This window comes from Oncorhynchus mykiss, chromosome 13 (assembly GCF_057628025.1).
Source record: "Oncorhynchus mykiss isolate SJ-2025 chromosome 13, ASM5762802v1, whole genome shotgun sequence".
In the NCBI taxonomy this organism is placed as follows: Eukaryota; Metazoa; Chordata; class Actinopteri; order Salmoniformes; family Salmonidae; genus Oncorhynchus; species Oncorhynchus mykiss.
Window position 1 is genome coordinate 10927007 of NC_143034.1, and position 26319 is coordinate 10953325.

Genomic DNA, 26319 nt, shown 5'->3' on the forward strand with positions numbered 1-26319 from the left:
TACCTGTTTCAATACGCAGGGGAAATGTCCCTGATCTTACCTGTTTCAATATGCAGGGGAAATGTTCCTGATCTTACCTGTTTCAATACGCAGGGGAAATGTTCCTGATCTTACCTGTTTCAATACGCAGGGGAAATGTCCCTGATCTTACCTGTTTCAATACGCAGGGGAAATGTCCCTGATCTTACCTGTTTCAATACGCAGGGGAAATGTCCCTGATCTTACCTGTGTACGTTGCGTATTTGGCTTTTAGGTAGGTTGTACATAATATGCACTAAATGCTCGTCGAACATCTCATTTCAAAATCATGGGTATTAATATGGAGTTGGTCCCCCTTTTGCTGCTATAACAGCCTCCACTCTTCTGGGAAGGTTTTCCACTAGATGTTGGAACATTGCTGCAGGGACTTGCTTCCAATCAGCCACACAAGTGAGGTCTGGCACTAATTTGAACGATTAGGCCTAGCTCGCAGTCGGCGTTCCAATTCATCACAAAGGTATTCGATGGGGTTGAGGTCAGGGCTCTGTGAAGGCCAGTCAAGTTCTTCCACACCGATCTCCACACCACACAGACCTCGCTTTATGCATGGGGGCATTGTCATGCTGAAATAGGAAAGGACCATCCCCAAAGTGTTCCCACAAAGTTGTAAGCACAGAATAGTCTAGAATGTCATTGTATGCTGTAGTGTTAAGATTTCCCTTCACTGGAACTAAGGGGCCTAGCTCGAACCATGAAAAACAGCTCCAGAACCTTAATTCCTCCTCCACCAAATGTTATAATTGGCACTATGCATTCGGGTAGGTAACGTTCTCTTGGCATCCGCCAAACTCAGATTAGTCCGTCGGACTGCCAGATGGTGATCAGAGTTCAACCCCCCCTGGTCTTCATTAAGTACCTGTGTGATATCAGAGTTCAACCTCCCCCTGCTCTTCATTAAGTACCTGTGTGTTATCAGAGTTCAACCTCCCCCTGCTCTTCATTAAGTACCTGTGAGTTATTAGAGTTCAACCTCCCCCTGCTCTTCATTAAGTACCTGTGTGTTATCAGAGTTCAACCTCCCCCTGCTCTTCCTTAAGTACCTGTGTGTTATCAGAGTTCAACCTCCCCCTGCTCTTCATTAAGTACCTGTGTGTTATCAGAGTTCAACCTCCCCCCGCTCTTCTTTAAGTACCTGTGTGTTATCAGAGTTCAACCTCCCCCTGCTCTTCATTAAGTACCTGTGTGTTATCAGAGTTCAACCTCCCCCTGCTCTTCATTAAGTACCTGTGTGTTATCAGAGTTCAACCTCCCCCTGCTCTTCTTTAAGTACCTGTGTGTTATCAGAGTTCAACCTCCCCCCTGCTCTTCTTTAAGTACCTGTGTGTTATCAGAGTTCAACCCCCCTGAATATGTCATATCTGTATCTACTCACTAACTACCCTCTCTGAAATGTGTGTTAGAGTAGGCAGTCTTCTATAAAACACATGCTTTCTAAGATGGCCTCTTGTATTCCTATCTTTACACTGTATAAATAAGTGCTCCGCTCTGCACATTACAGACCACAGGTCCCTTAACTCATCATTCCAATAAGGCTTGTTGTTCAGCTTGTAAACCTTCCTGACTTGGGGGTGTATTCTCTATTCAGATAATTTCCCCCCCCCCCCCCCTTTTCAAAATATATGACATCACAAAATGTTTCATACCAATCGTATAAATCAAATTGTGTCTCTCCAAATCCAAGCAGAGTTTTGATGAGTTTTCTCAGTGTGCCATTTCAGAGCATAGAGAATATTGTGGCACATTTATTTCCATACATTTAGCCTTTTGTAGGGTATGCATATTTTGCCCTGAGTGAAGCTCAGTTATCGCTCAGAAAATGTATGTCCAACAGAAAAGGTCATAAATAAAAGGTCATCGTTGAAGCCAGCTCAGCTGCCTAAGCGGTTAACTTCAGAGTGTAATAAACGTTTGAGGCAGTTATATCGCTGTCAGCAATATGAGTGGAAAAGATTGTTGAAATACTGTACTGGTGTTATGTAAGTCATAAGAATCCTACTGGACCGTTTTAGCCAACTGAAATGTGAGACAAATAAAAGTGCCTCTAGAATCTTTAATAGATCATGGGTCATTCCATGATATGAGTCCCTTTTGGGTAGTGAAACATGGGTCATTCCACGAAATGAGTCCCTTTTGGGTAGTGATACTTGGTGAATGAAAACATTTTATTTTGCCTGAGTTTAACATTCCTTCATAGACATCATGTGTTCAACTTAATAAAACACATGTTTAACCATCTCAACGGGTTAAATAAAAGAAATACGTGGCTATTAAGTAAAGTAACAGGGTGGACCGTAACAGGGTGGACAGTAACAGGGTGGACAGTAACAGGGTGGACAGTAACAGGGTGGACAGTAACAGGGTGGACAGTAACAGGGTGGACAGTAACAGGGTGGACCGTAACAGGGTGGACAGTAACAGGGTGGACAGTAACAGGGTGGACCGTAACAGGGTGGACAGTAACAGGGTGGACAGTAACAGGGTGGACAGTAACAGGGTGGACAGTAACAGGGTGGACAGTAACAGGGTGGACCGTAACAGGGTGGACAGTAACAGGGTGGACAGTAACAGGGTGGACAGTAACAGGGTGGACCGTAACAGGGTGGACCGTAACAGGGTGGACCGTAACAGGGTGGACCGTAACAGGGTGGACAGTAACAGGGTGGACAGTAACAGGGTGGACAGTAACAGGGTGGACAGTAACAGGGTGGACAGTAACAGGGTGGACCAGGGTTTGAAATCAGCCATAAATCCCCTCGTGACAGGGGGTATGGAAGCGTGTTGTGTGCAACAGGGAAGGGCAATTGAATGCAAGCTTCACAATTTAAAAAAAATGGTTATAACATGTCTAGCCTGTTTATCTATGGTAAGAGGCTTGACACGTATTCTTGACCCCTTTGGATTTCCAGCACAAAACAATAAGAGTAGAACCAGCTCACCTGCTTTTACACCAAGATTTGACTATAAGATGTTTGTTTGCTTTGAAGAAAATATTTAAAAAGGAATAGATTCATCATATTAAAACGAGAGTTTTAACAGAGATGCAGGGAGTCAGGAAGCAGGTACAGTGGTGAGTTTAATAATAATGAACATGGAGAGATTCAAAACAAGAGCAATACACTACATGACCAAAAGTATGTGGAACATCTAATTCCAAAAATCATTAGCCCGAACCATAAAAAAGAGCCCCAGACAATTATTCCTCCTCCACCAAACTTTACAGTTGGCACTATGCATTTGGGCAGGTAGCGTTCCGCCAAACTCAGATTAGTCTGTCGGACTGCCAGATGATGAAGCGTGATTCATCACTCTTTAGAACGCGCTTCCACTGCTCCAGAGTCCAAAGGCGGCAATCTTTACACAACTCCAGCCAACGATTGGCGTTGGGCATGGTGATCTAAGGCTTGTGTGCGGCTGCTCGGCCATGGAAACCCATTTCATGAAGCTCCCGACGAACAGTTCTTGTGCTGACTTTCCTACCAGACCGTGGCAGCTCTAGCAGGGCAGAAATTTGACAAACTGACTTGTTGGAAAGTTGGATTTCTATGAGGGTGCCACGTTGAAAGTCAATGCGCTCTTCAGTAAGGCCATTCTACTGCCAATGTTTGTCTATGGAGATTGCATGGCTGTATGCTCGATTTTATACACCTGTAAGCAACGGGTGTGGGTGAATTTCTGAATCCACTAATTTGAAGGGAAGTCCAAATACGTTTGTATTTACATTCATAAAGTTTTCAGACCCCTTCCCCTTTTCCACATGATGTTACGTTAAGTTGTTACGTTACGCCTTATTCTAAAAAAAATATGTATTTTTTTAAATGGCCCTCATCAATCTCCACTCAATACCATGCTTCACGGTGGGAACCACACATGCAGAGATCATCCGTTCACCTACTCTGCGTCTCACAAAGACACGGTGGTTGGAACCAAAAATCTCAAATTTGGACTAATCAAACCAAAGGACAGATTTCCACCGGTCTAATGTCCATTGCTCGTGTTTCTTGGCCCAAGCAAGTCTCTTCTTCTTATTGGTGTCCTTTAGTAGTGGTTTCTTTGCAGGAATTCGACCATGAAAATCTGATTTACACAGTCTCCTCTGAACAGTTGATGTTGAGATGTGTCTGTTACTTGAACTATGTGAAGCATTTATTTGAGCTGCAATCCGAGGCTGGAAACTCTAATGAACTTATTCTCTGAAGCAGAGGTAACTCTGGGTCTTCCTTTCCTGTGGCGGTCCTCATGAGAGCTAGTTACATCACAGCTCTTGATGGTTTTTGTGAATGCACTTGAATGCACTTGAAAAGTTCTTGACATTTTCTGTATTGACTGACCTTCATGTCTTAAAGTATTGATGTGCTGTCATTTCTCTTTGCTTATTTGAGATGTTCTTGCCATAATATGGACTTGGTCTTTTACCAAATAGGGCTATCTTCTGTATACCAACCCTACCTTGTCACAACACAACTCATTGGCTCAAACACATTAAGAAGGAAATAAATTCCACAAATTAACTTTTAACAAGGCACACTTGTTAATTGAAATGCATTCCAGGTGACTACCCCATGAAGCTGGTTGAGAGAATGCCAAGAGTATGCAAAGCTGTCATCAAGGCAAATGGTGGCTACTTTGAAGAATCTAAAATCTAAAATATATTTTGATTTGTTTAAGACTTTTTTGGTTACTAGATCATTCCATATGTGTTATTTCATAGTTTTGATGTCTTCACTATTATTCTATAATGTAGACAATAGTACAAATAAAGAAAAACCCTGTAATGAGTAGGTGTGTCCAAACTTTTGACTGGTACTGTATGTACTGTATATGTAAAGTGGTTGATAAGGATTAATGCCACTAAAGTTTCACTAAATAAGGCTTAGATTTTATGTATTAGTTGTAGGGGGGCAACATGGACTCAGTGGGAGGTGCTAGTGAGACACAGACACACAGAGGTCTCTCAGTCAATCCATGTCCTTTCCCAGAGTGGTCCATAATTAACTTTTGCCTGGTTGGCACTTCCAACCAGATATAAGGAGGCTGAGGCCCCAGCATCCATAAGTCAGATACCTTCTTCCTCTGTGGTAAGACCTCTCCACCTCCTTAGATTTGTATATTTGTCTCATCTTTGGACTCAGCATCTGACAGGTGGCTAACTGCACTGTTTCAATTGGCTTCAATTGAATATGCAAATTTTAAAAATATGTATTTCTTTATTTTGTATTTTACTTCAAATCTGAGACTTTCATTTACAGTCAGAAGTGGTGCTCCTGCACTTGAAAGGGTGTTCTAGAATGTAACTGGGTTTTATGGGAATTTATTTGAATTCCTGACAGAATGTGTAGTAAATTGAGTTGGTGTTCTAGAATGTAACTGGGTTTTATGGGAATTTATTTGAATTCCTGACAGAATGTGTAGTAAATTGAGTTGGTGTTCTAGAATGTAACTGGGTTTTATGGGAATTTATTTGAATTCCTGACAGAATGTGTAGTAAATTGAGTTGGTGTTCTAGAATGTAACTGGGTTTTATGGGAATTTATTTGAATTCCTGACAGAATGTGTAGTAAATTGAGTTGGTGTTCTAGAATGTAACTGGGTTTTATGGGAATTTATTTGAATTCCTGACAGAATGTGTAGTTAAGTAAGTTGCCAATAGAAAAATAAAAGATATCAGTTGCACCTGTAGTTGAATTTCACATGGCTGTAATGATTGAGTTACATGTTTTTTAGCCATTCGGGGCTAATTGAGAAGGCTTTGGTTATGTGTGTTTTCACAACACTCTCATGTTTCACAGGGTCCTCAAAGAAGTACACATTCATCTTTAGGAGGGGAAAAAGAAGGTGAGACATGGTTTGAGTCTTCACATAAAAAGTGATGAGAATATTCTGTTAGTGATACCGCTCACCTAACTCTGTTGACTGGGGAGGAAGCACCACAGAGTTTCATGTTTCTTGTTTCATCTCTTTCCTAGTTATCCGTCACCATGAGTACGGACGCTGAGATGCAAATCTACGGCAAGGCTGCCATATACCTCCGTAAGTCTGAGAAGGAGAGGATGGAGGCACAAGCCACACCCTTTGATTCAAAGAACGCCTGCTATGTGGCAGACAAGGTGGAGCTTTACCTTAAGGGTCTGGTCACTGCCAGGGCTGAAGGGAAGTGTACTGTAACAGTCACGAAACCTGACGGCACTAAGGAGGTAAGACGGACCTGAAAAGTATTCAAATTCAAGTATGTGTACTCTAATTCTTGTAAAATCTACTAAATGCAACAACAATGAAATACTCATGTTTTTTGTAAGCAGAATATAACCTTCAAGTACATCATTTTTATCGCTGCTATTTAAAAATGGCATGGATTGTTTGTTATTGACTAGTAAAAAAACAGTTATGTGTCAGTGGGTGGTAAAAAAAAGTAGTTGGATTAATGTGGGCATTTTGTTACTGATTAAACTTCTATTTAATGGGCAAAAAACATTCAGTCATGTCCACTTTGATCTGTGTGTAATCTAGATTTCTGACTGTTTCAGGAAGGAAAAGAGTTCAAAGATGCAGACATCTATGAGATGAACCCCCCTAAGTACGACAAGATTGAGGACATGGCCATGATGACCTACCTGAATGAAGCCTCTGTGTTGTATAACCTCAAAGAGCGTTATGCAGCATGGATGATCTATGTAAGAAACCTGCACATACAAACTCACACACACATTAACATAATAAACACACACATACACATGAACATAATAAATATACACATACAGTCCTACACATACATGAATGGTAGAAACCAAAACATATCAATACAGTAGATCCACATCAGTTTACCAAAGTACACCCACATCCTCACATAAATCCAGGTAAAAGTCAATCTGACTTTGTTAATCTCCTAAATTAATTATGCTTTCATCCAGACCTACTCTGGGCTCTTCTGTGCCACGGTGAACCCCTACAAGTGGCTCCCTGTGTACGACGAAGAGGTTGTCAACGCCTACAGAGGGAAGAAGAGGATGGAGGCTCCACCCCATATCTTCTCCGTCTCTGACAACGCCTTTCAGTTCATGATGATTGGTACGATATCTCATGGATGGATGGATGGATGGATGGATGGTTGGATCAATCAATCACATTTATTTATAAAGCGATTTTTACATAAGCAGATGTCAGAAAGTGCTTTTACAAAAACCCAGCCTAAAACCCCAAACAGCAAGCAAAGCAAATGTAGAAGCACAGTGGCTAGGAAAACTCCATAGAAAGGCAGGACCTAGAGTGGAACCTGTCTCTGTGGGGTGGCCAGTCCTCTTCTGGCTGTGCCGGGTGGAGATTATAAGAGTACATGGCCATTAAGGCCAGATTGTTCTTCAAGATGTTCAAACGTTTATAGATGACCAGCAGGGTCAAATAATAATCACAGTGGTTGTAGAGGGTGCAACAGTACCTCAAGAGTAAATGTCAGTTGGATTTTCATAGCTGAGCATTCAGAGGTCGAGATAGCAGGTGGGGTATAGAGAGAGAGAGGGCGTGAGAGAGAGAGAGAGAGAGAGAGAGAGAGAGAGAGAGAGAGAGAGAGAGAGAGTGGGAAAGAGAGAGTCGAAAAACAGCAGGTCAAGGACAAGGTAGCACATCCAGTGAACAGATCAGGGTTCCATAGCCGCAGGCAGAACAGTTGAAACTGGAGCAGCAGCACGACCAGGTGGACTGGGGACAGCCAGGAGTCATCAGGCCAGATAGTCCCGAGGCATGATCCTAGGGCTCAGGGCTTTAGAGATAGAGAGAGAGAATACATAAGTTCACACAGGATACCAGATAAGACAGACAGACCCAAGCCCTATTCTTCAGTAAAGACTGAAAGGTTGAGACAGAGTCTACGTCTCTCACGTGGAGAGACAGACCAATACATAAAAATGTCCACAAGTGCCACGGTGGATGGGTGGATTAAAATATGCTTCAGAGAGGTATCTACTGTTTTCTAGTCTGGCTAACAACAGTTTGCTGGGAAAATCTGATCTCACTACCCTTGAATGGAAAATGTTCCAAAATGAAATTCATGATGATGCTATGAATTAAATAATGTCGCCTGAATGTTGCTTGAATATGATAAGTAATGTGTTTTTTTGGTTCCAGATAAGGAGAACCAGTCCGTCCTGATTACGTAAGTTGTTTACTAAAATGTCACTTGAGAAAGTGTTTCTATTGTAATAAGTTGGGTCACTTGGTGTGATGAAATACATGACATTATGAATGGATTAGAGCATCAGGTTATGTGTAATAACGAGTCGATGAGAAGGATTATTTGTTAAAGACTTATGTCAGAACACAGGTTAACAGTGTATTTTTCTATGCTATTTCTTAGTGAAAGACAATCTGACACTCAAACATGTAACTAAAACCCCTCTTTCTCTGTCATATAAACCAGCGGAGAATCCGGTGCAGGAAAGACTGTCAACACCAAGCGTGTCATCCAGTACTTTGCCACCATTGCAGTGTCTGGTGGGAAGAAGGAAGCAGACCCCAACAAAATGCAGGTAAGTTGTGCTTATGTTTGACTTTTAATCACATTTCAGTTTGGTTTTCTGAGCAAACTTTTTTTCCAGCTGTGAATCATGTTTCAAGAAATTTGTTCAAGCAATCGAGCGAAAACAAACTTGAACACTTTTCCAGTTTCTGAGCAACTTGTGTTTGTCTCAATCAGGGGTCTCTTGAGGATCAGATCATTGCAGCTAACCCTCTGCTGGAGTCTTACGGTAATGCCAAGACAGTGAGGAATGACAACTCGTCTCGCTTTGTAAGTATGAAGGGCATACTGTGGAAGTTACCTTATATTGGAAAAATATATTTCAGTAGTTCCCTATAGTGATGTCAACAACTGTCCAACAAACTGTAACATTTACAGGGGTCTTTCAAAGTAAATGTTTAGATTCATTTGTTGACCTATTTCTAACCCCCATGCTCTACTACAGGGTAAATTCATCAGGATTCACTTCCAAGCTGGTAAACTGGCTAAAGCTGACATTGAGACCTGTGAGTTGGTTTGGATTGTCTCTCAATTATTTTCTAAATTCAAATACTTTTTGGGGGAGATTATATCATTAAATGTTATCTCATGTTCTCTCTCTCTTTCTCACTCTCCTTGTGTCACTAAAACTTTCTCTCCCAGATCTGCTGGAGAAGTCCAGAGTGTCCTTCCAGCTGCCCGATGAGAGAGGCTACCACATCTTCTTCCAGATGATGACAGGCCACAAACCTGACATAGTTGGTACGGCAAAGTAGAGGTTCAGGGGAAATTACTCCCACCCCCATCTGTGGAACTTGCTAAAAATATTCATAGTCCACACTAATAATACTATTACAATGATTACATCCAAGGTAACAAGACATCTAGACATGAGTCAGGTCTCTGGGAAATATCTATAGAGTAATACACTGTGATGCACTAGTCCACAAGTCTCAGTCTCCTCTTTATGCTATTCATTATATACTACATGTATCATTGAGTCCATCTATTGAGTAAAGGAGGGAGAGATACTGTAAAGGTAGGAGAGCAGAATTCTAACATTTTTAACTAACAAGCTGTTCTCTGTTGTCCACAGAAATGGCGCTCATCACCACCAACCCCTACGACTTCCCCATGTGCAGCCAGGGACAGATCACTGTGGCCAGCATTAATGACAATGAAGAGTTGGATGCCACAGATGTGAGTCAAACAAAGGGTTAACCAAACTCTAGATATAGAATGGGTAGGATCACCATACACACTGAATGCTATGTGCAATTAAAAGTTGGTAACAGCTGAGAATGTATGATTTTTTATTACAATTTAGTCATCTAGTAGACTCCATTATCCAGAGAGACTTACTGTAAGTGAGTGCATACATTTTCATACTGGTCCCCCGTGGGATTTGAACCCACAACTCTGGCATAGCAAGTGTCCTGCTCTACCAACCGAGCTACACGGGACAAATTACTTGTGTTAGTTTGGCATGTGCCTCAAGCAACTCTTCATAACTTCACATTTCGCCATATAAGGCTTCCACAAGAGAGCTAAGTTCCTTGTGGAACTGTGTAAAACTCCTTTTGTGTTTCCATCACTAATGTGTTGGCACAGAGTAATATCTATTCATCCCATTTGTTCTGGAGTTGTCGTGGAGGATCGTTTCAAAATATAACACTTACAAGAACTTGTAAATTCAATATAGGCTTTTAATACAAGTATATCAGAAGCCAAGATGGTCCGCGGAACACACACTTTCCCAGAGCACTGGCTCTGTATTTATACACACACAGCATATGAGTCCATTCCATATGTTAATGAATTTACTTCCCTCAGGTCATCTGCCACCATTATCTTTCAGTCCAGACTTCCTGCTTGTTCATGCCCAATAACGCCTGTATCCGCTCTTGATTAGATTACAATGGTGGCAGGACCCTCTCGTGTCCTAAAATTAATATATGTCTATCTTACCCTAAGCACTTATGTCCTTTACCCTAAGCAATTATGTCCTTTACCCTAAGCAATTATGTCCTTTACCCTAAACACTTATGTCCTTTACCCTAAACACTTATGGCCTTTACCCTAAACACTTATGTTTGTTCCTCTCTATCTAATCTTTATAATGGTGTCCTGCTCTTTCCATAATAGATACTGTATTTAAGTGTCACCTCCTCCTCTTTGCCCTAAGTCCTTATGCACTTTAAAGCACGGATGGCTTCGGCCATTACACTTATGTCTGTTTAATCTTTGGTTTCCTGTCCGCTTTCTGTTTGTGGTCTAATGTACACCTGTCCTTACTCTATTTTGTCATATCTGTCTCTATGTCTAAGCGCTTACTCCTACAGAGTGAGCCCAGAACTGTAGTGTAACTGAGAAAACTACCAATCAGTTAATCTCTGTTGTACTTCCTCTTTAATGCCAGGATGCCATTACAATCCTGGGCTTCACTAATGAAGAGAAGGTTGGCATCTACAAGCTGACAGGAGCTGTAGTGCACCATGGAAACTTGAAATTCAAGCAGAAGCAGCGTGAGGAGCAGGCCGAGCCAGACGGCACAGAGGGTGAGTCCCACTCATAGATATACAATATGTAGAGCATTAGTCCCATTCCCAGTCCCCAACATAGAAATAGAACACCTAAGACAGACAGTGCCACATGAAAGTCAGGCAGGAAATCATTTTAGGAGACCAAAATACTACATTCAGATATGATTTGGCCAAACTATTTTGTCAGTGTGACATCATAAACAATTGATATTGTGTCCCTGAGTCTGTTGTTGTTGGTTCTCTCTCCAGTGGCTGATAAAATCGCCTACCTGCTGGGCCTGAACTCAGCTGAGATGTTGAAGGCTCTGTGCTACCCCAGAGTGAAGGTCGGCAACGAGTATGTGACCAAGGGACAGACTGTGGCTCAGGTAAGACTGCCAAACACAGCATCTAACATTTTCTGAGCACAGGAATCTTTGTGGAGATGAGTGCTATGCTTTTTTGAATAGTGATGTTGTTTTTTCCAAGCTTGTATCACCTTATCACTGGACATGGTCAATACTATGTATTAATTTGAGGTATTATCATTGCAGGTTAATAACTCAGTCAGTGCTCTGGCCAAGTCCATCTATGAGAGGATGTTCTTGTGGATGGTCATCCGTATCAATGAGATGTTGGACACCAAGAATCCAAGGCAGTTCTATATCGGTGTGCTTGACATTGCCGGGTTTGAGATCTTTGATGTGAGTATGAGACCAGAACAAGACAATAAGTTCTGATTGAGATGGATTACAGTCTTGTATGATGAAATTATCCCTTTTAAAACTCCATCAACAGTACAACAGCATGGAGCAGCTGTGCATCAACTTCACCAATGAGAAACTGCAACAGTTTTTCAACCACACCATGTTCGTCCTGGAGCAAGAGGAGTACAAGAAGGAGGGAATCGTCTGGGCCTTCATTGACTTCGGCATGGACTTGGCTGCCTGCATTGAGCTTATTGAGAAGGTAAGATGTCTGAGGATTATAATGGACCTCAACAGCAAAGCTCAAATGGAACGCTGTGTGAGATATTATCAGCATCTGACTGTTGAGATCTCAATGTTTCCTATTATGTGTCCCTAAAGGAATATAATCCTATAACAGCATGTTTACTAAAGGAATAAATGTGATCCTAAATGGAAATATCACTAATTTGATTTACATCTCTTTTCGTAAAGCCATTGGGCATCTTCTCCATCCTTGAAGAGGAGTGCATGTTCCCCAAGTCTTCAGACACTACCTTCAAGGACAAGCTGTACGCCCAGCATCTTGGCAAAACACAGGCGTTTGAGAAGCCCAAGCCTGCCAAAGGCAAGGCAGAGGCCCACTTCTCCCTGGTGCACTACGCCGGCACTGTGGACTACAACATCACTGGATGGCTGGAGAAGAACAAGGACCCCCTGAACGACTCAGTATGTCAACTGTACGGGAAGTCCGCAGTCAAAATTCTGGCTGCCCTGTATCCTGCTGCCCCTCCTGAGGGTAAGACTGGCATCACGTCAAAATAATTAATGAAGCACTAGTTACAACATCGATCTAAATGTTCTTTAAAGTCTTTGAATGTATCACAATTTCTCAGAGTTTATCACTGTGTTGATTTACTCATACACTCGGTTAATTTAATCATACAATTAGTCTTATTTTACACAATCTCATTGGCAGCATTTGCCTCTAGATAAGTGTGAAGTCAACCAGAGATTCTCTGGTTTATAATTAGTGTGTTTGCTGAAGACAAGACCACTCTAGATTTCTTTATACGCTTATTGTGATTCTATTTATTCCACCCGCTCTAGGAAATGTACTTTTCTAGTTATCTTTAACTTTCCCCCGTTTTAACAGATAAAGCCAAGAAAGGAGGCAAGAAGAAGGGTGGTTCCATGCAGACTGTGTCCTCCCAGTTCAGGGTGAGCTTTTGAAATGTGTAGATTCAGTCCTTCAAAAGGTGCAATTATCATAAATGACAGTATGTCTGAGAAAATGGTTTGTAACCCCCTTACAGGAGAACTTACATAAGCTGATGACCAACTTGAGGAGCACTCATCCTCACTTTGTGCGCTGCCTGATCCCCAACGAGTCAAAGACTCCAGGTACAAGAAATATTGAGTTAAATATGTCATCTTATCAGTACAGTATCAGTGACCTTAACAATCCCAATCTATAACCAGTTTATGAGTATTAAAAGAGACTTGTTTTGTTTTACCAGGTCTGATGGAGAACTTCCTGGTTATCCACCAGCTCAGGTGTAATGGTGTACTGGAGGGTATCAGGATCTGCAGAAAGGGATTCCCCAGCAGAATCATCTATGCTGATTTCAAGCAGAGGTACATACGCACAAGCACACACACACGCACACACACCACATAAAATATCTGCTCCAAGGGTTTTCCCAGCATCAGAATAGTCTTACCTTTTACGAAATATTACCAACCTATTACAACTTGACATACTTTAAAACTGTCTTCTCATTCAGGTACAAAGTACTGAATGCCAGTGTCATCCCTGAGGGCCAGTTCATGGACAACAAGAAGGCTTCTGAGAAGCTGCTTGGGTCCATTGATGTGAATCACGAGGATTACAAGTTTGGACACACCAAGGTCAGTCAAATACCCCCCAGCAAAAGCTGACAACAAAACACAACTTGAATAATAATTTAAACCTGTACCATATAAAATCTCTGCAGTTGATCTATCCATCCTTTTGTTCTTTCTTCTTCATTTAACTAATGGAAAAGGTGGAAAAACATTGTCCAGTTTATTTATTCAAAGTCATACATGATAAGTATAGAAGAGAAACTAAAGTCATTATCATTTGCTTTTTGTTAGTCGTATGGCTGCAGTCATCTGTATCTGTGCACATTATTTATCTACAGTGCCTTCAGAAAGTATTCACACCCCTTGACTTTTTCCACATTTTGTTGCGTGAAAAGTTGGGATTTAATTGTGATTTGTTGTCAATGAGCGACACAAAATATTCTAATGTCAAAGTGGAAGAAAAATGAGAATGTTTGTAAATAACAATTATGAAAAATAAAACATGATTACATAAGTATTCAACCCTCTGGGCCAAGACATGTTAGACTTCCTTTTGGAAGCGATTACAGCTGTGATCCTTTCTGGGTAAGTCTTTAAGAGCTTTCCACACCTGGATTGTACAATATTTGAACATTACTCTTTAAACAATTCTTCAAGCTCTGTCAAGATGGTTGTTGATCATTGCTAGACAGCCAGTTTCTTTTTATCGTAAAAAAAACTCCATAGTTTGTCAACAACGAGCATACCAACAACATAATGCAGCCACCACCATGCTTGAAAAAATGTGGAGTGGTACTCAGTGTTGTGTTGGATTTGCCCCAAACATAATGCTTTGTATTCAGGACTTAAAGTACATTTCTTTGCCACATTATTTTGCAGTTTTACTATAGTGCCTTATTGCAAACAGGATGCATGTTTTGGAATATTTTTAATCTGTACAGGCTTTCTTCTTTTCACTCTGTCATTTACATTAGTGTTGTGAGGTAACTACAATTTTGTTGATCCATCCTCAGTTTTCTCCTATCACAGCCATTAAACTCTGTTTTAAAGTCACTATTCGCCTCATGATGAAATCCCCAAGCGGTTTCCTTTCTCTCTGGCAACTGAGTTAGGAAGGATGCCTATATATTTGTAGTTACTAGGTGTATTGATACACCATCCAAAGTGTAATCGATAACTTTACCCATCTACCAATAGGTGCCTTTCTTTGTGAGGCATTGGAAAAACCTCCCTGGTCTTTGTGGTTGAATCTGTGTTTGAAATTTACTGCTCGACTGAGGGACCTTACAGATAACTGAATGTGTGGGGTATAGAGATGAAGTAGTCATTTAAAAAAATCATGTTAGACACTATTATTGCCCACAGAGTGAGTCCATGCAACTTATGATGTGACTTGTTAAGCACATTTTTACTCCTGAACTTATTTAGGCTTGACATAACACAGGGGTTGGATACTTATTGACCCAAGACATTTCAGCTTTTCATTTCAAATGAATTCATTTGTAAAAATGTGTCTAAAAACATAATTCCACTTTGACATTATGGGCTATTGTGTGAAGGCCAGTGACACAACATCTCAATGTAATTAATTTTAAATTCAGGCTGGGAAAAGTTGAGGTCTGTGAATACTTTCTGAAGGCTCTGTACAACAGTACAATAACTAACAACTTAGAAACAACCTATCCCATGGTTTGTTTGTAACTATTGCAGAGTTAATGTTGTTTAAATCAAACTAGTGGTGTTGTTCCCCTCTTTTGATTCAAGCCTTTCTATCTGTGGTTCCATTGACCATGTTAACCTGTGTCTCAGGTGTTCTTCAAAGCCGGTCTGCTGGGTGTCCTGGAGGAGATGAGAGATGAGAAGCTGGCCACTCTGGTCGGCATGGTCCAGGCTCTCAGCCGTGGATTCCTCATGAGGAGAGAGTTTAGCAAGATGATGGAGAGGAGGTGAGGAATAGTAGACATCTTGGCAAAGCTTTCTGTCAACCACCTGTATCTAATGCATTATGATTACATACTGTATATGCTGTGAGTTGTTCAGAATGAGAAGGTACATCTTATAATTCTCTACTAAAGCTTTAGGGTTAATTCATTTAGTCCAGAAATGGATGTAGCATCTAAGGATTCTAGCTTTATAGCTGCAGTTTGGGATTTGGCTGTTCAATTGTCATTTAAATGTGTGGCATTTAAATATTCATTCTTGAAGTACATAAAATGCCTCATGAGCTTAAAATGCATGACCCGTCAGTCCTTGCATCTAGACCACTGTCAATTAATTTAGGAGGGGTTATATGTCCCCAGCCACCTTCCTCAGCTGTAAACAAACAGTGGCAGGTGGGTCTGTTTTGTTGTTCATCTAATCCCAGAATGTAGCTTTAAGTATGTCCCTCACCATGCTACTGTATCCTTTCTGTCGACCAGAGAATCAATTTACGCCATCCAGTACAACATCCGCTCATTCATGAATGTCAAAACCTGGCCGTGGATGAAGTTGTACTTCAAGATCAAGCCCCTGTTGCAGAGCGCTGAGACTGAGAAGGAGCTGGCAAACATGAAGGAGAACTATGAGAAGATGACGACAGACCTGGCCAAAGCTCTGGCTACAAAGAAGCAAATGGAGGAGAAGTTGGTGGCCCTGACACAGGAGAAGAACGACCTGGCGCTCCAAATAGCATCTGTGAGTGAAAAACTACCCTCAAATGGGCACATTTACACACACATGAATAGAAACGCACAAACACTCTGTGAAGTATGTGGCTAACTCACATTTCTATTGCCCATGTTATATGCTGTATATGTTTCATGAATTTCTATTGATTTGCTGTGACATCTTTCACTAAAGTGAGGCCTCTGATTCTTCCTCCTGTTCTGAAACTAGGAAGGAGAGAGTCTGAACGATGCTGAGGAAAGGTGCGAGGGGCTCATCAAGAGCAAGATCCAGCTGGAGGCCAAAATCAAAGAGACGACCGAGAGGCTGGAGGATGAGGAGGAGATCAATGCTGAGTTGACTGCCAAGAAGAGGAAGCTGGAGGATGAGTGCTCTGAGCTGAAGAAGGACATTGATGACCTGGAGCTCACCCTGGCCAAAGTGGAGAAGGAGAAGCATGCCACTGAAAACAAGGTATTGTGTTTTACCATAGACAGTCTAACCAAACAATAATCAACTCAAAACATAGCATAACAGAAATGGAATTCAAGTTGTATTGTGGGAGCAGGAAAAATGAAGACACAATAGTAGAATTTCAGTTGTGGGTTACTTCCCATCTAGTGTTGAATCTACAGTGCAGTAATTGTTGACACATTTCTAATCTAAATTAAATGAATGCAATATATAACAAACTAAATCTTCCCTTTATGGTGAAGTATAATTATGTTGTGGCCATTTACAGGTTAAAAACCTGACAGAGGAGATGGCGTCTATGGATGAGAGTGTTGCCAAGCTGACCAAGGAGAAGAAAGCCCTCCAAGAGGCCCACCAGCAGACACTGGATGACCTGCAGGCAGAGGAGGACAAAGTCAACACTCTGACCAAGGCCAAGACCAAGCTGGAACAGCAAGTGGACGACGTGAGTGGAGTTTGACATTTTGGCCATGATAGTATGTAAGATTATATTATCTTCAGTTGTTTAGATTTTAATAATATATGTGTTTTTATCTTCTAGCTTGAGGGTTCTCTGGAGCAAGAGAAGAAGCTCCGTATGGACCTTGAGAGATCCAAGAGAAAGCTGGAGGGAGATCTGAAACTGGCCCAGGAGTCCATAATGGACCTGGAGAATGACAAGCAACAAGCTGATGAGAAAATCAAGAAGTAAACACAAACAAATGACTACAGTATTACCTGCTATAATGGTTGTTCTTGGCTAATACTTGTTATTATGAATTAGCATTTCCATGGAGATTCTTACAAGCAAAGTGAATGGTATGATCCTTTACATGAGCCTTTACACTATCAAACCAAAACTAACTCTGCAATCAACCTATTTGTGTTTCTTAGGAAGGAGTTTGAGACCACCCAGCTCCTCAGCAAGGTTGAGGATGAGCAGTCTCTGGGAGCTCAGCTGCAGAAGAAGATCAAGGAACTCCAGGTACAGTACAGGATATAAGCTCCAGTACAGAAAAGCACAGACTTGAATCATTTCCTGAACAACATTATTCTGGAAGCAGACATTTTTCCCGGTGGCCTCTGATGGCTGAGTAGGTTGGAAGGTGATGCTGTTTACTAGTGCTTCCAAAAGTTGTAAAGATGGTGCTTGTTAACATTGTGGTTTTTGATCCTGCATAGAACGCTGTCTGCTGAATAAATTAGTGTAACTGTCCTTGTCGTAACACATTTATGAAAAATATACATACCATTATAATTTTGTGAGTTTCAATTGTTTCAACTGTATTGTTGTGTTCATCCCCCTGCTCCTGTCCCCTGTTCTAGGCCCGTATTGAGGAGCTGGAGGAGGAAATTGAGGCTGAGCGTGCTGCCAGGGCTAAGGTTGAGAAGCAGAGGGCCGATCTCTCCAGGGAACTTGAGGAGATCAGCGAGAGGCTGGAGGAGGCCGGAGGCGCCACTGCTGCTCAGATTGAGATGAACAAGAAGCGTGAGGCAGAGTTCCAGAAGCTGCGTCGTGATCTTGAAGAGTCCACCCTGCAGCATGAGGCCACAGCCGCCGCTCTGCGCAAGAAGCAGGCCGACAGTGTGGCTGAGCTTGGGGAGCAGATCGACAACCTACAGCGCGTCAAGCAGAAGCTGGAGAAGGAGAAGAGCGAATACAAGATGGAGATTGATGACCTCTCTAGCAACATGGAGGCCGTCGCCAAGGCTAAGGTGAGTAGTGATGTTTTGATCAAGCAGTGTTGAGGAGGGTCAACTACATTACCATTCAAGTGACATGAAGTTGACAGGAGTCACATATATAAAGTAATGATGGAACATGTTACACTAACAGGGCAATCTGGAGAAGATGTGCCGTACTCTTGAGGACCAGCTGAGTGAGCTGAAGACTAAGAATGATGAGAATGTTCGCCAGGTCAACGACATCAGTGGACAGAGGGCCAGACTCCTGACAGAAAATGGTACCATCAACAATGAACAGCAACCCAATGCTTTCCTTCAGTAAAACACAAAGTAATGTGGGCTGTAACCACTTCTTCTGAGGAGCCTCCACTGGTCCACATAGTTTCTACTGTACTATTCACCACCGAACAACATTGCCCGATGATACATTAAAATACATTTTCAATCTTAGAAAACAGAGATGTCATTAACAAGATGGCCCTCTGTCCCTACAGGTGAGTTTGGTCGCCAGTTGGAGGAGAAGGAAGCCCTGGTGTCTCAGCTGACCAGAGGAAAACAGGCCTTCACCCAGCAGGTGGAGGAGCTGAAGAGGGCGATTGAGGAGGAGGTCAAGGTAAGGGACCCAAGATGGAAAGTTTAGAGCCATATATTTACATAGACGGTGACTACGCCACCCTCAGACTCCTATTGTCTCTCCATCATCAGAGACTTCTACTGTCTCTCCATCCTCAGAGACCCCTACTGTCTCTCCATCCTCAGAGACCCCTACTGTCATTTGTTTGGCTTTCTCTCTCATCTCTCTTTGCATTTTGTCTTTCTTTCTCACAGGCTAAAAACGCATTGGCCCACGGTGTCCAGTCTGCCCGCCATGACTGTGACCTCCTGAGGGAGCAGTTTGAGGAGGAGCAGGAGGCCAAGGCAGAGCTGCAACGCGGCATGTCCAAGGCCAACAGTGAGGTGGCTCAGTGGAGGACTAAGTATGAAACTGATGCTATCCAGCGCACAGAGGAGCTGGAGGAGGCCAAGTGAGTCGCACGCAACAGAAAAAACTCAAATATAGGGTGTGGATGATGAGGGGGGTATATGATGGGGTCAGTATATGATTTAACATTTCTTTCAAACTGTAAAACCAACCTCTATTGTCTAACAGGAAGAAGCTGGCCCAGCGTCTGCAGGATGCTGAGGAGACCATTGAGGCGACCAACTCCAAGTGTGCCTCCCTGGAGAAGACCAAGCAGAGGCTGCAGGGAGAGGTGGAGGACCTCATGATTGATGTTGAGAGAGCCAACGCATTGGCCGCCAACCTTGACAAGAAGCAGAGGAACTTTGACAAGGTGAAAATGAATAAACCTTACCATAGGCTGATATTTACTGACTGCTATATGATCAATTGTAGTAAAATTGTAGAATATTTCTGAATCAAAACTCTTCATCAATGACTTCTAATGAAAATCCCATGTATTTCGCTAGGTTCTGGCAGACTGGAAGCAGAAGTATGAGGAGGGCCAGGCTGAGCTGGAAGGAGCTCAGAAGGAGGCTCGCTCTATGAGCACTGAACTCTTCAAGATGAAGAACTCCTACGAGGAGGCTCTGGATCATCTGGAGACTCTGAAGAGAGAGAACAAGAACCTGCAGCGTGAGCATTTGACAGCAGTTATATTTGGCTTATGTTTTATTAGCAATATGATTTGCTGTTAATAAACTGTTGTTCATGATTCAATGTCAAAATTGGCGATATCCACTTAAAATCTCCCAAGTCTAAACTTCTCGCGTGTGTGTGCAGAGGAGATCTCTGACCTGACTGAGCAGATCGGAGAGACTGGCAAGAGCATCCATGAGCTGGAGAAGGCCAAGAAGACTGTGGAGACAGAGAAGTCTGAGATCCAGACCGCTCTGGAGGAGGCTGAGGTACAAACTACAGCTGTTTGATGGGAAAGCAGTGTTAACTAACCAATGCCAGCTAGAGTGAAATGCCCTCTGTATTGGTGTTATTGTAGTCATATATATTTAATTCCTACATCCAAATGTATTGAACACAATTGGCCTGGCTGCCTCTGTTTGTCCAGGGAACACTGGAGCACGAGGAATCCAAGATTCTGCGTGTGCAGCTGGAGCTGAACCAGATCAAGGGAGAGGTGGACAGGAAGATCGCAGAGAAGGACGAGGAGATGGAGCAGATCAAGAGGAACAGCCAGAGGGTGGTTGACTCCATGCAGAGCACCCTGGACTCTGAGATCAGGAGCAGGAATGATGCCCTGAGGGTGAAGAAGAAGATGGAGGGAGACCTGAACGAGATGGAGATCCAGCTGAGCCACTCCAACAGGATGGCCTCTGAGGCCCAGAAACAGCTGAGGAACGTCCAGGGACAGCTCAAGGTAAAAGGACTGGGACATCAGGTTCAAACACCTGAACATGTAGAGGGATTTGTTTGTGAATCTGTAGAAAATAACAGAACAGAGGAATTAAATAGACTGAACTATATACTGTAGAAAGGTAGGGATATTGAGTAAATTCTTCCCAGTGAACATTTCTATCACTGATCGATCCTATCACCTCTACTTCCACAAGTCCTAATGAACGTATGTCATTGTGAACCCCAGGATGCCCAATTGCACCTTGATGATGCCGTCCGTGTCGCAGAAGACATGAAGGAGCAGGCAGCCATGGTGGAGCGCAGAAACGGTCTGATGGTGGCTGAAATCGAGGAGCTGAGAGTTGCTCTGGAGCAGACAGAGAGAGGCCGCAAAGTGGCTGAGACTGAGCTGGTTGACGCCAGCGAGCGTGTTGGACTGCTGCACTCCCAGGTATCTGTCAAAAACCATTTCTAATGAAACTCAACCAAGCATACCGTTTACACACACCTGGAATTCAACAGTTCTTGCTCTTAGACTTTCATAATTTCAGGCTTGAGCTTGTAGGTTATCTTGAGAGTCAAATAAATTGTCTTGTTTCCTCCTTCAGAACACCAGCCTTCTGAACACCAAGAAGAAGCTGGAGACTGACCTGGTACAGGTGCAGGGAGAGGTGGACGACATCGTCCAGGAGGCCAGGAATGCAGAGGAGAAGGCCAAAAAGGCAATCACTGATGTGAGTCTTTGAATTACATCAACATGACTTGTCCCTAAGGCCAATGATAGCTGGGCTGGTTAAGAACAACAAAGATATCAGAGACGTCATGATTGGTGCCAATTGGTGCATGAATTAAACAAACTACTTTTCCAGGCGGCCATGATGGCTGAGGAGCTGAAGAAGGAGCAGGACACCAGCTCTCACCTGGAGAGGATGAAGAAGAACCTGGAGGTCACAGTCAAGGACCTGCAGCACCGCCTGGATGAGGCTGAGAATCTGGCCATGAAGGGAGGCAAGAAGCAGCTCCAGAAACTGGAGTCCAGGGTGAGTTACCAGCAGGGTGGATTAGGGTGGATTGAAGGACTGATTGCTGAAAAAGTATTTGATCATGTAAAATACAAAGGAGCATTGTGTCATGACTTTTCTCAATCAGGGGTTCCCAAACTTCTTTGCATTGGGGACCCATTTTGTGATCAGGGACGCCTTCATAATATCAGAACACAATTCCTACATGAGAGTGTGATAAAACATAGCTTCCAAGCAGTTTTACTATGACTTCTGCAGTGCATGGTTGGACTAATCAAGTCTAGGACCCTAATAAATAACATTATACAGCTTAAATTGGTCTCTCTTTATGTAGCGTTGTGTTGTCTCAGTTATCGTTGGTGTGTGTTTTGTCCTATATTTATATGTTATTTATTTTATTCTGTCCCCGCAGAGGTCTTTTGTCTTTTGGTAGGCCGTCATTGTAAATAAGTATGTGTACTTAACTGACTTTCCTAGTTAAATAAAGGTTAAATAAATACAAATAATTACAGTGCAATTATGTTCAAATAAAAAACGTTGGGAATGTGTTACACTTATGCAGTGGAGTTGAGAAGAATTGGAACCAAGACCTTCAAATAAATTGAAGACATAAAAATGTATTTATCTAGTTGTTTCATTTAGGCTTGTACATTTCTTCTAAACTGCTATTCAATTAATAGAATCAATAATAATTATAATAATAATACAATTTCTGATACATAAACACACATTCATCCAATTCATCTCATAGTGATCTTTGATTTACATCTAGTTACAGTTGTTTAATTTCTCTCTCTCTCTAGATCGCTATCAGCTTCATGTCTCATTCACTCTGCTGCAAAAGGGCCGTTACTAGGGAAGCATAGCGTTGCTATGGGGCTACCAGCTAGCACTCTAACGGCTAAATGAGCTTGTAGGCTAGAGGACTTTCATAAGTTCATAAAAACATAAAATCTCAACAAACATATGTACATACCCCGGAAACATTACACTGGAATATGGTGCTTCTCCATTTGCTTACCTTCAAAATAAATACATCAAAAGTGTATTAATTTAGCTGCTTTTGTCTTGCTGTTGACTCACTGGACAAACTTCTGTCAACAGCGCGAGCCCATAATTGAAGTCACGTCACAACCAGGGTTGTCAGGCTCAGCCAAAATTTCTAGACCAATGACGACCCAAAACCCGCCCACAAGGCCTGAAAACAAGCCACAAATAATAATTCAACAACAAGAGAGGAGTTGGCACATTTAAATAATAATTATTGTGAGCTAATGTGACTGATAAAGGAAATATGTTGCAAGAGAAAATATAATTAAACTCGCCCGGCAATTTTCAATCAATGGGTGTTAACTTGTTTGACTGCGTAAGTGCATAACTATAGATCATTCCAACAGTAGAGTTTAAGGGATGAAAATTGAGAGAACTTTTTTTTAACCTGTAGCCTAATCTGACTGACTGTTACCTTCAGTCTAATGCATTCTCTCAACAACTAGTTACTATAGAACTGTGACCCTGATCACAATTTTCAACATCAAATTTCAGTAACTAAACATGGTCATTAATAATTGAATAGGAACACAACGCTATTTATTAAATCATTTTGCCAGCACCATGTAGGCTACACAAGTGGCACAAATTGATTTGCAATTACTCCAGTGATGTCGTCATTTCAACATATTTATTGTATCAAGTGGTAGGCTACATAGGCATTGAAATTAATCATCTAATTAATGGCCACATTTAATGTTAGTTTCATTGTGGACTTTTCCCCTTTACAGATGCACATATTTCCATAACTTCAGTCTAAAATGTCCACTCGCGCAGCACTCCAGACCCAAGAACTGTACATGTAAAATATTTTGCTTGTTGTAAACAGCGTCGACATTAGAATGTTGTTCAAACGACCTCCGACCAAATGTATCGAATGCGCTCTAGAGCGCCTAAAGTCGTTCTCCTGTGCTTTGTCGCCTTATTTCTGGATGCACATCAGTTCTAGCACGTTAATATGTTTTATGGAAAAAGGGTTGGAAATGGGTGTCTCCATAATGACAATTTAAATTGCCTACCTACAACTGGTAAGAAGTTGTTAAGACGTGCAGGCACACCCATCTGGCCCTCCACCACGCAATTCAATTCAAAGGGCTTTATTGATATGGGAAACATGTTTAGTTAAACAATTATATATGTAACCTTTATTTAACTAGGCATGTCAGTAAAGAACATATTCTTATTTACAATGAGAGCCGACACCGGCTAAACCCGGACGACGCTGGGCCAATTGTGCGCTGCACTATGAGACTCCTTATCGTGGCAGGTTGAGATTCAGCCTGGAATCGAACCAGGCTATATATAGATTGCTGCGCCAATCGGGAGCTCTTGGTTTACATCTATATAGTTTAAAGAAAAATGCTATGGCCGCCGCAATGTAATTTAGAAGTAACCTAAAAACCCGCAACATCGTTTTCAAAGTAGACCAATTTTGTTGGAAAACCGCAACATGGCAAACCCTGCTCACAACATTTAAACAGTGGCCTCTAGTGGTCATACTGGTACTGCATCATACACCGCTAAATGCATGACAAAATGTATAAAACGTCATATGTATTATAAATAAAATGAGAATTGAGTTGAAACAATTGGTCATTGTTGTAACACCGTGCATACCAATATCCCTGTGAGCCTCCCAGGCCCATGTTGTACATCTAGGGGTTAAGAACATAAACAGTGGATGAATAATATTACATTGTATTGGACCTTCTAATCTTGTTCCACAGATTCTCGGTAGTTTCATCTGTTGTTTCTAGCAAACATAAGCAAATGTAAAATAAACAAATGTAAAATTGAAATTGCACATTGGGAACCACTTGTAAAATTACATAGGAACAGACAATTGTGCCTCCTTGACTGGGTAGAAGACTCTACCTGTTTTACAAGATTTGTTATGTCTGATTTCACCACCTCAAACAAATGCCTACATGTATTTGTTCCACAAAGGTGCGTGAGCTCGAGACTGAGGTGGAGGCTGAGCAGAGAAGAGGTGCAGACGCAGTCAAGGGAGTCCGCAAGTATGAGCGCAGAGTCAAGGAGCTCACTTACCAGGTAAGAGAAAGTACATTCTTCACACAGAGAGGTTTGTGTATTTAACTATGGGACATTGATTCTTTGATCTTCTCCCACAGACTGAGGAGGATAAGAAGAACGTTGGCAGACTTCAGGACCTGGTAGATAAGCTGCAGATGAAAGTGAAGGCCTACAAGAGGCATTCTGAGGAAGCGGTGAGTCACAAACTTAGTCAAATTCTCTGAAAGCATACATTCAAGAAGAAAAAATCCCTAGTAAACATTACGAAACTTAATGTCCATAAAATGTAGTTTGAAGTAAGTGTTGCTACAGCACATCAGTCAACAATAACAATTGATAGTGCAAGTAATTGCTGATGAAATTGTACACATTGTGAGTGCCTCCTATTCGTTACCAACTTAAAGGAGATGGGGTTGAATATGAATTTGCTGCGCTGGGGGCTGGTCTAGTGATCGTGCTGGAGGCAGCGGTTTGATCCCCGTTCTGCCACTCACTTCCTCTGCTGTATCATCTATCTTCCTGTTTACATTGTTATCCTAAATCTGTCAATATTTTTTATTTTTAAATACCTTTAAAAACAGAATATTAATTTCCTACCTGAAGCTTCAAACTTTAAATGCTGATCTTCTGCTCTCCCTCCCTTTCCTCACCCAGGAGGAAGCGGCAAACCAGCACATGTCTAAGTTCAGGAAGGTTCAGCATGAGCTGGAGGAGGCTGAGGAGCGTGCTGACATCGCTGAGACTCAGGTCAACAAGCTCAGAGCCAAGACCCGTGACTCTGGAAAGGTACAGAACTGCTTCTAAACCTGTACCTGACTCATGTTCAGATATGACCACATCAACACCACCTATGAATCAGTCTTCTCAGAGGTCAATACTGACCTATTACACTCAACTGTATTGAAGATCTATATGAAGAACATTTCAGGAAGGGCTAAACAATTAAGATGAATTCAGTTGGAACTTAAAAATTGAAAATCCAAGCTGAGCACTGAGCATTAAATGCTTGATATATTATATTCTATCCAAGTCTATCCATATATTTATTATGTTCATTATTATTACTGATCCATTATATTATTTCTTTATTCTTACAGGGAAAAGAAGTTGCTGAATAAACAAGACCAAAGTATTGGAGATCAAAGTCTTACCATTTTCCTGTGATGCATAAAATATGATTTTCATGGTGAAATGTTGAGCATTGATTAAAAACATGTGGATCTACATACACTTCCTTTGTGACTGTGGATTTATTACTCAGCAAACAGATGTTTAATACCATTAAATATTGTAATTTAATTAAAGGAGCAATCTGGGATTCCAACAACAACAAAGTGGTACCACAACAAAGCGTTCACATCAGATGAGGGATTAAGCTGGAGAAATGTAACCACTCAAATTAATAGACTGAGTTATGGATGTAAGGTCTGACCAGCTAAAAATCTAATTATAGTTTTAACCCTTTACAGTCAGGGGAATTGGCCTATATGGACAG

General features: G+C 41.8%; 2 protein-coding genes across 2 annotated transcripts in view; one reads left to right on the top strand and one right to left on the bottom strand.

Annotated features, from left to right (window-relative positions):
* Positions 1 to 26319, bottom strand: part of LOC110495032 (myosin heavy chain, fast skeletal muscle) — a 125358-nt gene that overhangs the window by 68484 nt on the left and 30555 nt on the right. The gene's annotated exons all lie outside the window — the stretch shown is intronic.
* LOC110513509 (myosin heavy chain, fast skeletal muscle) lies at positions 4951 to 26054 on the top strand. The gene is made up of 41 exons (XM_090195102.1): positions 4951 to 5114; positions 5826 to 5871; positions 6003 to 6230; positions 6561 to 6707; positions 6945 to 7101; positions 8155 to 8182; positions 8447 to 8555; positions 8723 to 8815; positions 8991 to 9051; positions 9188 to 9286; positions 9621 to 9724; positions 10944 to 11082; positions 11317 to 11435; positions 11601 to 11750; positions 11845 to 12015; positions 12228 to 12531; positions 12889 to 12953; positions 13049 to 13136; positions 13253 to 13370; positions 13520 to 13643; positions 15390 to 15526; positions 16001 to 16256; positions 16458 to 16700; positions 16969 to 17145; positions 17242 to 17387; positions 17574 to 17664; positions 18006 to 18395; positions 18517 to 18643; positions 18860 to 18978; positions 19194 to 19390; positions 19516 to 19699; positions 19836 to 20001; positions 20149 to 20273; positions 20432 to 20740; positions 20966 to 21169; positions 21327 to 21452; positions 21588 to 21758; positions 24738 to 24842; positions 24923 to 25018; positions 25479 to 25610; positions 25922 to 26054. Exons 3-41 carry the CDS (start codon positions 6015 to 6017, stop codon positions 25940 to 25942), a joined length of 5814 nt encoding a protein of 1937 aa, XP_090051228.1. The 5' UTR covers positions 4951 to 5114; positions 5826 to 5871; positions 6003 to 6014; the 3' UTR covers positions 25943 to 26054.